The sequence below is a fragment of the Cariama cristata genome, unplaced genomic scaffold, assembly GCF_000690535.1.
Source record: "Cariama cristata isolate BGI_N322 unplaced genomic scaffold, ASM69053v1 scaffold23177, whole genome shotgun sequence".
Classification (NCBI taxonomy): domain Eukaryota; kingdom Metazoa; phylum Chordata; class Aves; order Cariamiformes; family Cariamidae; genus Cariama; species Cariama cristata.
The window spans coordinates 1-12,386 of NW_009628799.1; the positions used below are offsets into that span (position 1 = coordinate 1).

At 37.9% G+C, this 12,386-nt stretch overlaps 1 protein-coding gene across 1 annotated transcript in view; it reads right to left on the minus strand.

Moving 5' to 3' along the window:
• Positions 1-202: 202 nt before the first annotated feature.
• Positions 203-12,386, minus strand: part of STXBP6 (syntaxin binding protein 6 (amisyn)) — a gene marked incomplete at both ends in the record, with an annotated part of 30,965 nt that continues 18,781 nt past the window's right edge. The window contains 4 exons of the mRNA XM_009704947.1: positions 203-368; positions 916-1,140; positions 1,364-1,523; positions 4,027-4,184. Coding sequence (XP_009703249.1) covers positions 203-368; positions 916-1,140; positions 1,364-1,523; positions 4,027-4,184 — 709 coding nt within the window. The remainder of the gene's footprint in view (positions 369-915; positions 1,141-1,363; positions 1,524-4,026; positions 4,185-12,386) is intronic.

A 12,386-nucleotide genomic window follows, 5' to 3' on the forward strand; every position in this document is an offset into this window, starting at 1 on the left:
TCCTGTACGTGCTGCATGATGGCACTCAGATGATCTGCTCCATGACCTTCCCCAGACCCAAGTCAGGCTGACAGGCCTGTAATTCCCTGGATGATCCTCCTTCTGGCCCTTCTTGCAGATGGGCGTCACATTTGCTAACCTCCAGTCAACTGGGACCTCCCCAGTTAGCCAGGACTGCTGATAAATGATGGGAAGTGCTCACCGAGCCACTTTCACCAGCTCCCTCTGTACCCTTGGGGGGAACCCATCCGGCTCCATAGGCTTGTGCACATCCAAGTGGTGTAGCTGGTCGCTGACCATTTCCCCTTGGATTATGGGGCCTTCATTCTGTTCCCTGTCCCTGTCTTCCAGCTCAGGAGGCTGGGTACCTGGACAACAACTGGTCTCACTATTAAAGACTGAGGCAAAGAAGGCATTAAGTACCTCAGCTTTTACCACTATGTGTCCCCCTGCATCCACTAAAGGATGGAGATTCTCCTTAGCCCTCCCTTTGTTACTGATGTATTTATAGAAACATTTTTTATTGTCTTCTATGGCAGTAGACAGATTAAGTTCTACCAGGGCTTTGACTTTCCCATTTTGTCCCTGCATAACTTCACAACATCCCTGTAGTCCTCCTGAGTTGCCTGCCTCCTTCTTCGAAAGGCCATAAACTCTCCTTTTTTTTCCTCTGAGTTTCAGCCGACGCTCTCTGTTCAGTCAAGCTGGTCTTCCCTGCCAGCTCGTCTTTCAGCACATGGGGATGGCCTGCTCTTGCATCTTTATGATTTCCTCCTTGAGGGATGCCCAGCCTTCCTGGACCCCTTTCACCTTCATGACTGCCTCCCAAGGGACTCTGTCAACCAAGGTCTTACACAAGCCAAAGTCCACCCTCCTTAAGTCCAAGGTAGCAGTTCTGCTGACCCACCTTCTTACTTCTCCGAGAATCGAAAACTCTTACCATTTTGTGATCACTATGCCCAAGATGGCCTCCAACCATCACATCACCCACCAGTCCTCCTCTGTTCACAAACTGCAGGTCCAGTGGGGCACCTTCCCTCGTTGGCTCCCTCATCAGCTGTGTCGGGGAGTTCTCTTCCACACACCCCAGGAACTTCCTACAGTGCTTCCCCTCTGCTGTGTTGTGCTTCCAGCAGACATCTGGTAAGTTGAAGTCCCCCATGAGAACAAGGGCTAGCAATTGTGAGACTTCTCCCAGCTGCTTATGGAATATTTCATCTACCTCTTCATCCTGGTTGGGTGGTCTATAGCAGACTTCCATCATGATATCTGCCTTGTTGGCCTTCCCCCTGATTCTTACCCATGAACACTCAACCTTATTGTCACTATCATCAAGCTCTAGACAACTGAAACACTCCCTAACAAAAAGGGGCCACTCCACTGACTTTCCTTCCCTGCCCATCCCTTTTGAAGAGTTTATAGTCATCCATTGCAACACTCCAGTTGTGCGAGTTATCCCACCATGTTTCTGTGATTGCAACTATATCATAGTTTTCCAGCTGCATAATGGCTTCTAACTCCTCCTGTTTGTTGCCCAAGTAATATCTAGACATACAAATGAAGCTGTAAGAAATCTGTATTCAGTCATGGTACTACAGTGGCAAAATTAATTATGGGTTGACAATAACACAAAGTACTTTTACTGTTTTACTGAAGGAAACTATAAAGCAACCAAAATGGGAACTCTGCTTTGCTGTACAAAGTGTTCAGAAATACCAGTAAATTAAAATTGGTGCCTTTCTCTTCACTGTCACCCTTTTGCCAGAAAGTTACAATTTTGCCATTTAAGCAACACTCAGCTGGACCTCACTCTCCTGGTTTCACTGTTTTCTTTTCCGTACAAACAACATCTGAGTAGCAGTTGCCCCTCAAAGGTTTAACTAGAGTAACATTAACAGTAAACAATACTGTACTTATTCCTAAATGCTCCAACAAAACTCTCTTGCAAACCAAAGCACACCACCATAAAACAACAGTCTCTCTAACCTAATACACTCCTGGGTGGCTGCCCTATGCATTTTTGTGAGATAACAGTAAAGGAATTGCAGGACTATTGCATCTCTAAGATACAATTCAAGACTTGGGGCACAAATACAAAAAAATTTGCAAGAAAAAAAAAAGTTGTAAACCCCATTTTACTAAGTTATGCTTATAATCATTAAGATGACAAATATTCATTTGCAGTGCTCCAAGAACTAAACTGTATTTTGTTTTCTTCAAACACAAAGATATTATTTTCTTGTGAAATGGACAAAACCCAAGCATTTATTACTAATCCTTAACTATCATCCACTGAAAGACTGTCACACTCCTGTTTCAGGCAGCTGGTAATTGGGATAGCTTCAACAGCAAATGGCCTCATATTCATCTGAGGAAGACTGGTAATCTGTAGCACTGGACTGGCAGGAAGGTTTCGTAAATCTCAGCCCAGCACACAGTCCAAATGGAGATTATACTCTTCTATTCTGTATCACTTGGATATTTCCTGCAGAAACCGTTCTCACTTACTGCCACAGAGACATGTAAACTCAAATGACTATGTACAAAACCCTGATTGAATACTTTCCTGTATTTTTTATTTAATTAATAAAACACTTGTATTGTGAATGTTTCTAGCTTCTCTACCATTTCTGCTATACTTCCCTCAAATTTTTGTCTTGAATTATTACACGAGGATTTTATTTCTAAATATGGTACAGCACAGGCTATCAGAGATGGTATTTTTATTACAATACTGCATCCTTTAATCCCGAGATTTTCCTAACAGATTAAAATTTTCCTAACAGAACCTGTTGAAAAGGTTTATTTCTGTTCACAGCATGCCTTCATCTGTGGAACTGCTGTTCTGCACATGTGGAAGATGAAAGGGTAACACACACTAATGAAACCTATTCAAATCTTAATCAAAATTCATAGCAGCCCAACTATCAGAGACATTTTTCATTTTTTAACTCCCTACCAGGCACTCTATGCTTTACTCTAAAGCAGCAAACCTTTTGCCCCCTATCCTAGAAGCAGTGGTAACTGCTCTTTAAGGCTGGTTTTCTAAGTTGGCATAGTTATGGTCATAGGAGCATGCGGAAGGGCTGGCAGAGAAAAAAAGTGGCGGTAGGTGGAAGCGTCCAAAAGCAGGTTTGTACCATAGTCAGGTTGCTAAGCTGAACAATGCTAATCTTAATGGACCACAAAGTAGAGGATTATCCCAGTAAATATTAAAATAAGTTGTTTTGTGACATTATAAAGACTACATAAGACAGAGAGTTGTATAGAACTGCAAGATATCAATACAGGATTTCTAGTGTTAATGCAGTAGCCACGCATTTTTTGGCATAAGCATGATAAAGTCTAATGCATGTGCTAAGTGCCAAAACTATCAAACTTGCATGCTAAAATGGTTGCTCACATTCAGAAAGCTTTTACTTTTTTTTTTTTTAAAAGCATTCTGTCTGCTATGGATGTGTTACATAGCCACCAAATTGAATGCTGTTGATGCCGAGAATTTCTGTCACGGAGATGAAAGCTCAGCACCATCATGCACATGCAGAAGCAACAGGCATAGTACTATCAAAACCTTCTACCCAAGAACAGGGAATGTCCATACAGATATGGAACAATTCCTCAAAATCCTCATAAATAACATTTAGAGACATAAAAGGATACATCTTCAGAAACAGACGGTCACAGATCTGTGACCACTTATCAAACGGGATTAACAACAATTTCACTATACTGCTGCACAAAGTACGTGGAATAGTACCAAACAGTAGTGGGAAGATGGATTTGAAATATGCTTCATGAAGGTGAAGTTAGGTAGTTTCAACTCAAATGGAAATGCAGTAAACCTCAGATCTATGCACAAAAAAAGTTATAAACCAGAAGTCTGCCAAGTGAGGAACAGTATCAAGGAAAACAGCAAGCTGTTCGTAAACAGTGACTGACTGCAATTCTTTCTAGAGCTTCCTCCTCTCAAAATAAAGCAATGTGTGACTTTGACCTACTGAGAGCCTTATCCCACCAAAATCTTACCTTATGTGCAGTTTCTGCAAACTGTTGAGCGCTGTTTTTCAGCTCCTCTGTCTTTTCTTCTGCTCGTCCTAGCCTTTCGCCACGCTCATTCAAAGCCTGACTTGCCTTCTGTACTGCACTTGTCACACTGTCTGCTGCTGAATGGAGTATGCTGTTTCCTGCAATATGAAAAGAAACTATTAGAACCTTCAAATATATATATGCTTTGTATTAAATACAATTATTTTCATTTATAATGTTGTAGAGCTGATGTGTTATCTGCTAGTTTACCATCTAGTTGCATTTTGATAACAAGATAAGTTATTGTTTTGCTAATAATATGGTTTGAGTAAGAAATTATAAACAAGTACCATATGGCAACGTAATATTTGGGGAATACAAGGAAGCCGTGGACATACTTTGCTATGTATTATTTTTTAAGCATTATGTTCATACCATTTCAGGAAACTTTTCTACTAAATCAATGAAACCATTCACATGTGCACACAGTTTCTTCACAACAGTCTCATGTTAATATAGATTAACTTTCTTCAGAAGCCACAGTATCTCCCTAAAGAATAAATGATTGACACCACACAACATGTCTGTATGAATTCACCATTTTTTTCCATATTATAGTAATATTTCATTTACAAGTGCACCTCAAACACTGTTACTGCAGTTATTTTATGCTGCTCTGATCTATCTACATTTGACCCTTCTCCACATAGAGCACCAGTGGTGTTTCATGTGACAACATACTTTATTTAAACCTTAGTATTTTAAGTCCCAACAAGGCTCAATATCTTCTAAGCCTTTAGCTTTACCATCCAAATCAACTTACCAGTTTCTCTGTTTCTTCTGTGGCACACAATGTGGTAGTTTTTTCAAGTTTTCAATAGAACTGCATTTCTCCTCTACATTTATCCATTTTAAATGCTCAGTACTTTCAGTACTCCTTTTATACTGCCTCTCAACAGAAGGGATTATCCTCTTTCTGGAGTGAGCTGCTGGTGAATGTTTATAACACGAACCACAGTACAAACTGAAAACTCTTCAGACAAAGTTACACATTATCAGTATGACCTAATATGTATTAAAATATATGTAGGACAAAAAAAAATATTTTGTCCTATCCTTTAACCTTTTCAGCAAAAGGACTAGTAAAAATTCAGGTTTTTGCAATACAGTAGTCCCTTGGTGTCTTCCACAAGCTTTAAAACTTAAATTTACCTTACACGAATTTGTTACCTAGCAATCTGTTGTCTAGACATATGCAAAGGAACTGCGAGAGCCAGAAAGCCAATACAAAGGATTAAACACTAGGCACACTGTCACTGCCAGTTTTTTAAACTGCCCCAAATATTGTAATCACACAGAACCTTTTTTCACAGCAGTAAAACCAAACATATAACACTTTAAAATGAATTATGCTGGTAAAGGTACGAAACTAGTTCAACACACGAAGCTGAACTGAGCACTACAGCAAATCTGCTGTTATAACACTGCCGTTCTTTCACAAAGACAAGTGAAAATAAACATAAACCTACTGCTTTTATTGTTAAAAAAGAGCGTCTACTTCAAAAATATTGCCAAGTTAAAAAATAAAACCCAAACTCAATGATCCCAGAGGTCTCTTCCAACCTAATCGATTCTGTGATTAATTTGAAGGGTTATTTTGCTATCGGTTTTGTAAGGAAAAAGAAGGACAAAAGACCCATTCAGACTCATTTTACAGGTAATACTTCTTTCCTTAGAAACAACGAAGAGTGAAACTGAAGGTTGCCTCAAGTACTGTTGTTTCACAGGCTACAAGCTGCACATGCAAGAATTCGAGATAAAAAATTGCCTTAAAATTTTATTAAGCTAAAACACTAGTACCATAATATGGAGGTGAGGGAAGGACCCAAGAACCTACGTGCAATGACTCACACATGATGAGTCAATATAAGAAATACCAAGTAAAGAGCAGCCTGACCTCCTGCATACTAATATTGTTACATTTTTCACACCAGTAATTAAAAATAATGTATGTATAGGATGTGGAACAGCTACAGAAAATGAAGCTTTATTTTCAAGTGGACTCTCTTCAGACACTGAGGAGTCTGATAATAAAAACCAAACAACTTTAAATATTGCACACTTTCTTACTTCAAGATTTTTCAATCAATTGTTATTTTGTTCATAAATTGCTTGTTTAAAGCCAGTTCTCAGGAGGATATTTTGGCTTCTGTTCAGGTAACTGGTACTAGGCAACAGCACACTGGAAACAGTTTCCCCTTTTTGGTAGTGTGATCTAAAGGCTTTAACCTTTTGTACAAATCAGTGCTAGTTTTCTAGGACAAGAGTTTAAAAAGTTCTCAACACTGGATTAATTTTGTTGCTGCTTTATAAGCCCACAAACCTTCCGCTGAATTCAAGGGAAGCTGGGTACATAGAGAGCTTTGTAAAACTAAGCACGTTCTGAAGTCTTAACATGCATCGGGGAGTAGAAGTTAACACAAATTGCTGACCTCCTGTCAATGTCAATAGGAAATTACAGAATGAAAATATTCTGTATTTCCTGTATTCCTGAAAATATCAGGATTTGTGGTCAAGGATTCATATCTATTTCTCCATTGTTTTCAGCAGAGAAGAACGAACTTGGAAGTTTGGTACAATGATAATAATTGTTCTTCTTTCTAGCTAATACAGTATCGTGTTCTCTCCAAGTAAAATCTGCTGTATTTTTCTATGGGCAGTGACTTGCAGAAGCTGCTGTTCTGAGATTGTTTTGGAGAACCACTTTTGGATAATCTTTTCCAATGGAATGCCAGTAAATTAATACAAAAATCCACTCTAATCTATGAGAAACACAGAAACCCATGTGTCAGCAGTTTACTGAATTTCATCGGTGTATTTCTAGAGCCTGTGTAGGTGGTTTCTGGTATGACTGACTATGCTTTGTCCTTATATTAGCATCACTGCAAGAACAGCAACACTTGTACTGGATGTATTGGAGAATCATTCCCATGAACAAAACACCTATAGCCTGCAAAATTTTTTAAGCTGCTCTTCAGGACATAACTACTATGATTCAAGATCTCCAGAGAAGTTTGTTCCATGACTGAACAACAAAACTGCCTGAACTGTACCCACTTAGGTGTAAACTTATACCAACCACCTGCACTGAGCCACTGAAGAAAAACTCAAAGAAATGAGAATGTTTTCCATCTTTGCTTAGTTTTTACCAAAGACGCGAGAACTGCTGTTAACCACCTTGTTTTCATTGTGTTCTTCCTGCCCCCCGCCCCCAGTTGGTTTGTGGTTTTTTTTTGTGTGGTGGTGTTCCCTCCCCCGCCTCCCTTTTGCCTCTATGAAGAGTCTGAGTAATTTCAGGACTTCTCATCTACTACTAGGTGAGAGACACAAGCTCCTCAATGGAAGATGTTCAACAGTTTTACAGTTTTTTTTACATACATCTTCTCAGGAAAGAGATTTTATAACACTTGCAAGATGAGATAAACACCATCAAAATATGGGTATGGGTCATCTGATGTTCTGCATTGTTTCTAGTAGGAAAGCACTCAGATTATTCCCAAGATATTCAACTCCAAGGGCCTGTGACCTCAAATTTTTCACGGCTACGGGCTTAACAGTGAGCAGAAAGAGTCACATACTTGTTTTGCTGCTTTTTCTAAGGTACACAGGGATCATCCTGGTTTTGGAGTGCATATCTTTCTGTAACTCTGCAGAACAGATCCCAGCAGTTAAGACTATAGACTTTTCTTTTTCAAATAAATATGAAAGGAAAATAGGAAAGTTTACACATTTTGTCATTTCATTAAACAGCTTTTTTTAAAAGCATCTATTAAGGGTAAGCTCACAGCTTTTCACTATTTAACAGTATTTGCAGACTCACTGAGTAAGTGGAGCAAATACTGCCAGATAACATGAGGAAAATACGTATTTATACTGAGTTTTATGTAAAGTATTAGGTTAATATTATTTCTAGTGTCAGCAAAACATGTATGTTTAGGTCAACTTCAGATTGAAACTAAACAAATCAAGTTTAATTTAGTGGGTTTCTTCAGTTTAATTTTGCTATATATAAAACCACAGAAACATACTGCTAATTTATTTTCAGTTACTCAAACAAGTGGCTTAATAATGTTGCTTCTAACACAGCTTTTTCTTCTATAATATTTTTTGTCTTATTATCTGTAGTTGTCTACCCAGGGGAAAGGAACATGCAGATGTCCAAATCAATCAATAGCTACACACCTTAGTAATCCAATTTGCTAGGCAAATTACACATTTTATTTAGAATTTGCTGTAGTGAAATACAAACTGTTGGAATTAAACTCTCCCCTCCCCTTAGAAAATTCAACTAGTGACCCGTATAATTATACATAACGTTATTGGGGCCCAAAGGTACAGAAATAGCATAAGGGCAGCAGTCCTTGGATGAGTGCTTTAGACCAGTGATCCTACAAGTATTACTTGCTTATGGACATAAAAACAAGAAATAACACTTTGCAGGAAGCATCACAGCTCCTCGCAGACTAGTTTTTAAATTTTTGGTTCTTACGATCATAAGCTATATCAGAGGCTCTTGTAGCCCATGAAATCAGGTGACATTGCTTTAGGCCTTTTATCACGCACAAGAGAAAAGTACATCCTTAACCCACCATACTCAGTACCTGAAAGATACAGAGATACTATCATCAATCAGCACGGGAACCAGTCTATTTGTTGAAGAAACTAATTGGTCTCTAGAGATACCATTATTTAGTTTGCATGAACACACATTCATAAAAGGTTCATCGCATTCTCTATTAGCCATATCAAATGTATTTCAGTTCAATGCAGGGATTTTTCTGTACATTAGTGATAAATCTTTACAGTGACTGATTTGTAAACGCAAGCATTTACTGTTTAACTATACATGCATTAACACAGCATTTAGCAACTACCTTCTTCTGCGAAGGAAATAAATGCAACTATGATCATTAAGAAGTTCCATTTATCACATGAACAAACTTTTTACTTAAAGAAAATAGGTATTTACGGTTCCCACTGAATTGCATAAAACTGGACCTGTGTCACCGAATAAAGGTTAAAAGCATAATGACAATCAGTTCAAGTTCATTAACAACACAACCACTGTCACAAGATAATTATTCTATATGCCTACACATACTATTTACACTCAGATATGCTGGTGCGACTAGAAGTTCAACAGAAGTTTGTATTTACAATCAATGTTTCCAAAGAATGGCTTTTTTTCTCCGCTATTTTGTGTTCTATTAAATTCCTGTGCACTCATCACTTAAGAACCAAAAGCACTGAACAATTAAAATATCAATACAAAACTAAAGGACTCCAAGAAGAAAAGAAAGGTGCTGAACAATTAAGAATGCACATATCCTTGTGAAGGAAGGGAGCACCACGGAGATGGTTTTTGTAAGTGGGAAAGTGGTCTGAAGAAGGGAAGAGGCTAAATAGCATAGCATTATTTCTCTTCTAAAGTTACTACAAAACACTTACTGGAAAACCACTTTAAATTGACAAAAGCCAAATATAAAACACACTAAGAGAAGAAGAGATTAATATAAATTCTGGGTTTCCTGACAATGAATACTGACAGTAGCCTTAAGATTGCATTTCTAATTGTAGCTGGGAATTAAGTTTACTTGCCAGTTTATCTCATCGCTCCTTATAAATGGAGGTAACAGAGACAGAATATAGCTTCAAAAGGGAAATTTGAAAATAAATCACCTTTTTAATTTCAATCTAAAATTGATGATACTTTTGACTTATATAACAGCCAGCTTTAAATTCTTTGCTTAGTTATAGTAGTTTTCTAACGCTTCGTAACAATGATTATTATTAGATCCATATACATATGTAAATCTCATTAAATTATAAAGAAAATTACAAAGAAAAAACCCAGCTTGCTAATATTTTGATCCTGTGTTCAAAGGTTTCAAATCTTTTACTGGCAAGTTACTTCAGCATGGGAAAAATGCTCAAGATAAACAGTAATTTCAGGTCAAGTATTTTTGTGATTTTTAAAGTTAATACATGTACTTTTAAATGAACTTCAGAAATACAATAAAGTTAAATTTTTCCCTTAAAGAATCACAGTTAATTTCTTAGGCCTCAGCATTTCATCCTGTCATTCAGGCTGTTGATGTTAAATAGCACGGGCCTTAGTGCTGACTTAAAAGGAATGTCAACAGTAACCGGCTAGCATTTGGACTTTGAACTGCTGACCATTACCCTTGATGTCCACCCACCTTGTTGTCCACCTATCCAGTCTATACTTGCCCAGCTTTGCTATGACGATGCTTGAGGAGACAGTATTGAATGCCTTGCTGAAGTCAAGGAAAAAGACATCTGCTGCTCTCCTTTCATCCACTGAGACAGTTACTTCATCACAGCAGACAAGCTGGTCAGGAACAATTTGTTTTTAACATATCTCTGGTGCCAGCACTCCTTGCCCTCTGTGTGTCTAGAAAAGTTTTTCAGAAGGATGTCCTCAATAGCCTTACAAGTGTAAAAAATTTACATCAAGTTAACTAGCAGTTGAAGTTTTCAGCACAGAACTATAACCTGGTTCAAGTAATTGTTAAATACCAAAGCCTCTCTATGAATGCAAATAGAATTCAAACTCATGAAAACCTCATTTAACCTTCAGTCCTACCCATAGTATGGCTATTCATGTTGGATGTTGTCTTAGTTGTCAATGTCAAGCACAAATTTTCAAATCCCAGGCTTGATAAAAATTACTACAGTCATTTGTGTGTCTCAAAGTAGAAATGGCTTGGTTTTTTGGGGGGGGATTTTTTTGTTTTTTCTTTTTGAATTGTCAAATCTTTTTTATCTACCTCCATCTTGGTTTTCATAAAAAGCTTTGAAAAACACTTATCCATAACTACTGCACAGCAAAGATCCAAACTATTTCCTTGATACTAAGCTCAGTCACTACTTCTTTAAAAAGTTTTAATAGACTGGAGAAAAAAATTATCAAATCTATCAGTATGACAGCTCATTCCAGTCACAACGAGAATTTTTTTTTTTTTTTTTTTACCCTAATGTCCTTTTGTGTCTTTCTGTCAGCAAAAGTCTGCTATTTTAGCATTCTCTTTCTGGCAGGTTATCTCTCTGGCAGAGATAACGTTTGCTATGCTAAACCTGAAGATAATGTAGATAAAGCAGAGGAAATTGAGGGGGAAGAAATCTAGTGTGGGCTGCTGTGTAGGAATTTGTACTTGTTCCAGCTAGATGTCTCCACTGTCTGGGTTGATCAACAGCTTGCGAGTAACCAGGCTCCACAGTCCATAGCCCATGAACACCCCTGACATAGGCTTCCCTAAACCTCCTCTAAGTCTACTAGAGTACAAGCAGCTCCACTGCAAAACTTCTCTCCATGTTCAAGGATGAGAGCTGAGATCTGCCCCATGGAAAAACTGAAGTGTTTCTCAACACAGCAGAAATTGGATGATTCCTACAACATTACTTTGGACTCACAACAGCTAGAACAAGCACAGAATGTCTCAATCCTGAGTTACAGTTAATAGGTGTTTGCCAATAGTAACATCTTATGCCTATATTATTATTTAATTTTATTTTCACTTTAATCAATCTAGCTACAGGTAGGAACTGTATTGAAGCCAGCTGCTTGATCTTCAGACAATCATCTTTTAACCTGTTTAAATGCTTTAAACCTTCGCTTTAGGATCTGCATTCCTCCCTCTCCCCAAAAGCATTGGAAATTGGTAATTTTGTTCAGTAAATAATTGATTAAGGAGATCACTGCTATCAAAGATAAAATATTAGGTTAAAAAGATTTTACTCTGATCTGGCTTAGAGTGTTCATTATGTTCCAAGAAAACTCCTGAAGATGTTGTTTAACAAAAATTGATGGACATTTAAGAGAGTTGCAAGAATCAGCAGATGCTTTCAAAAAAGTTTTAGGACAAGGTAAATATATAGTGATACTTATCTAGTATATTTTCCAAGTCTCTAACCATTTGTGACTTTGAGGATTTCATGAGACAAAGAGTATCTTTGCATATATCACCTTGGTAGACTTGTTTTCATAACCTTCTCTAAGAAAAGAACCGACCCCACTTTTAGCTGGCCAAATACTATCTCCAAACATACCAAATACATGCATCTGGATGATCTCTGCCGTTTAACTCCCCTATATCCTAACCAGAACTACACAAATTAATCAGGTAGCATGAAACACAGCAGATCATTAGCTGACCAAAACCTGAAATCAGCACATGAACAGAATGACTTCCGCAGAGCACAGGGAATGAAATTTGATCAAGTGGAAAAGATGAGGTCTTCAAAAAAAAAAAACCCACAAAAAACCCCCACAACCCCCC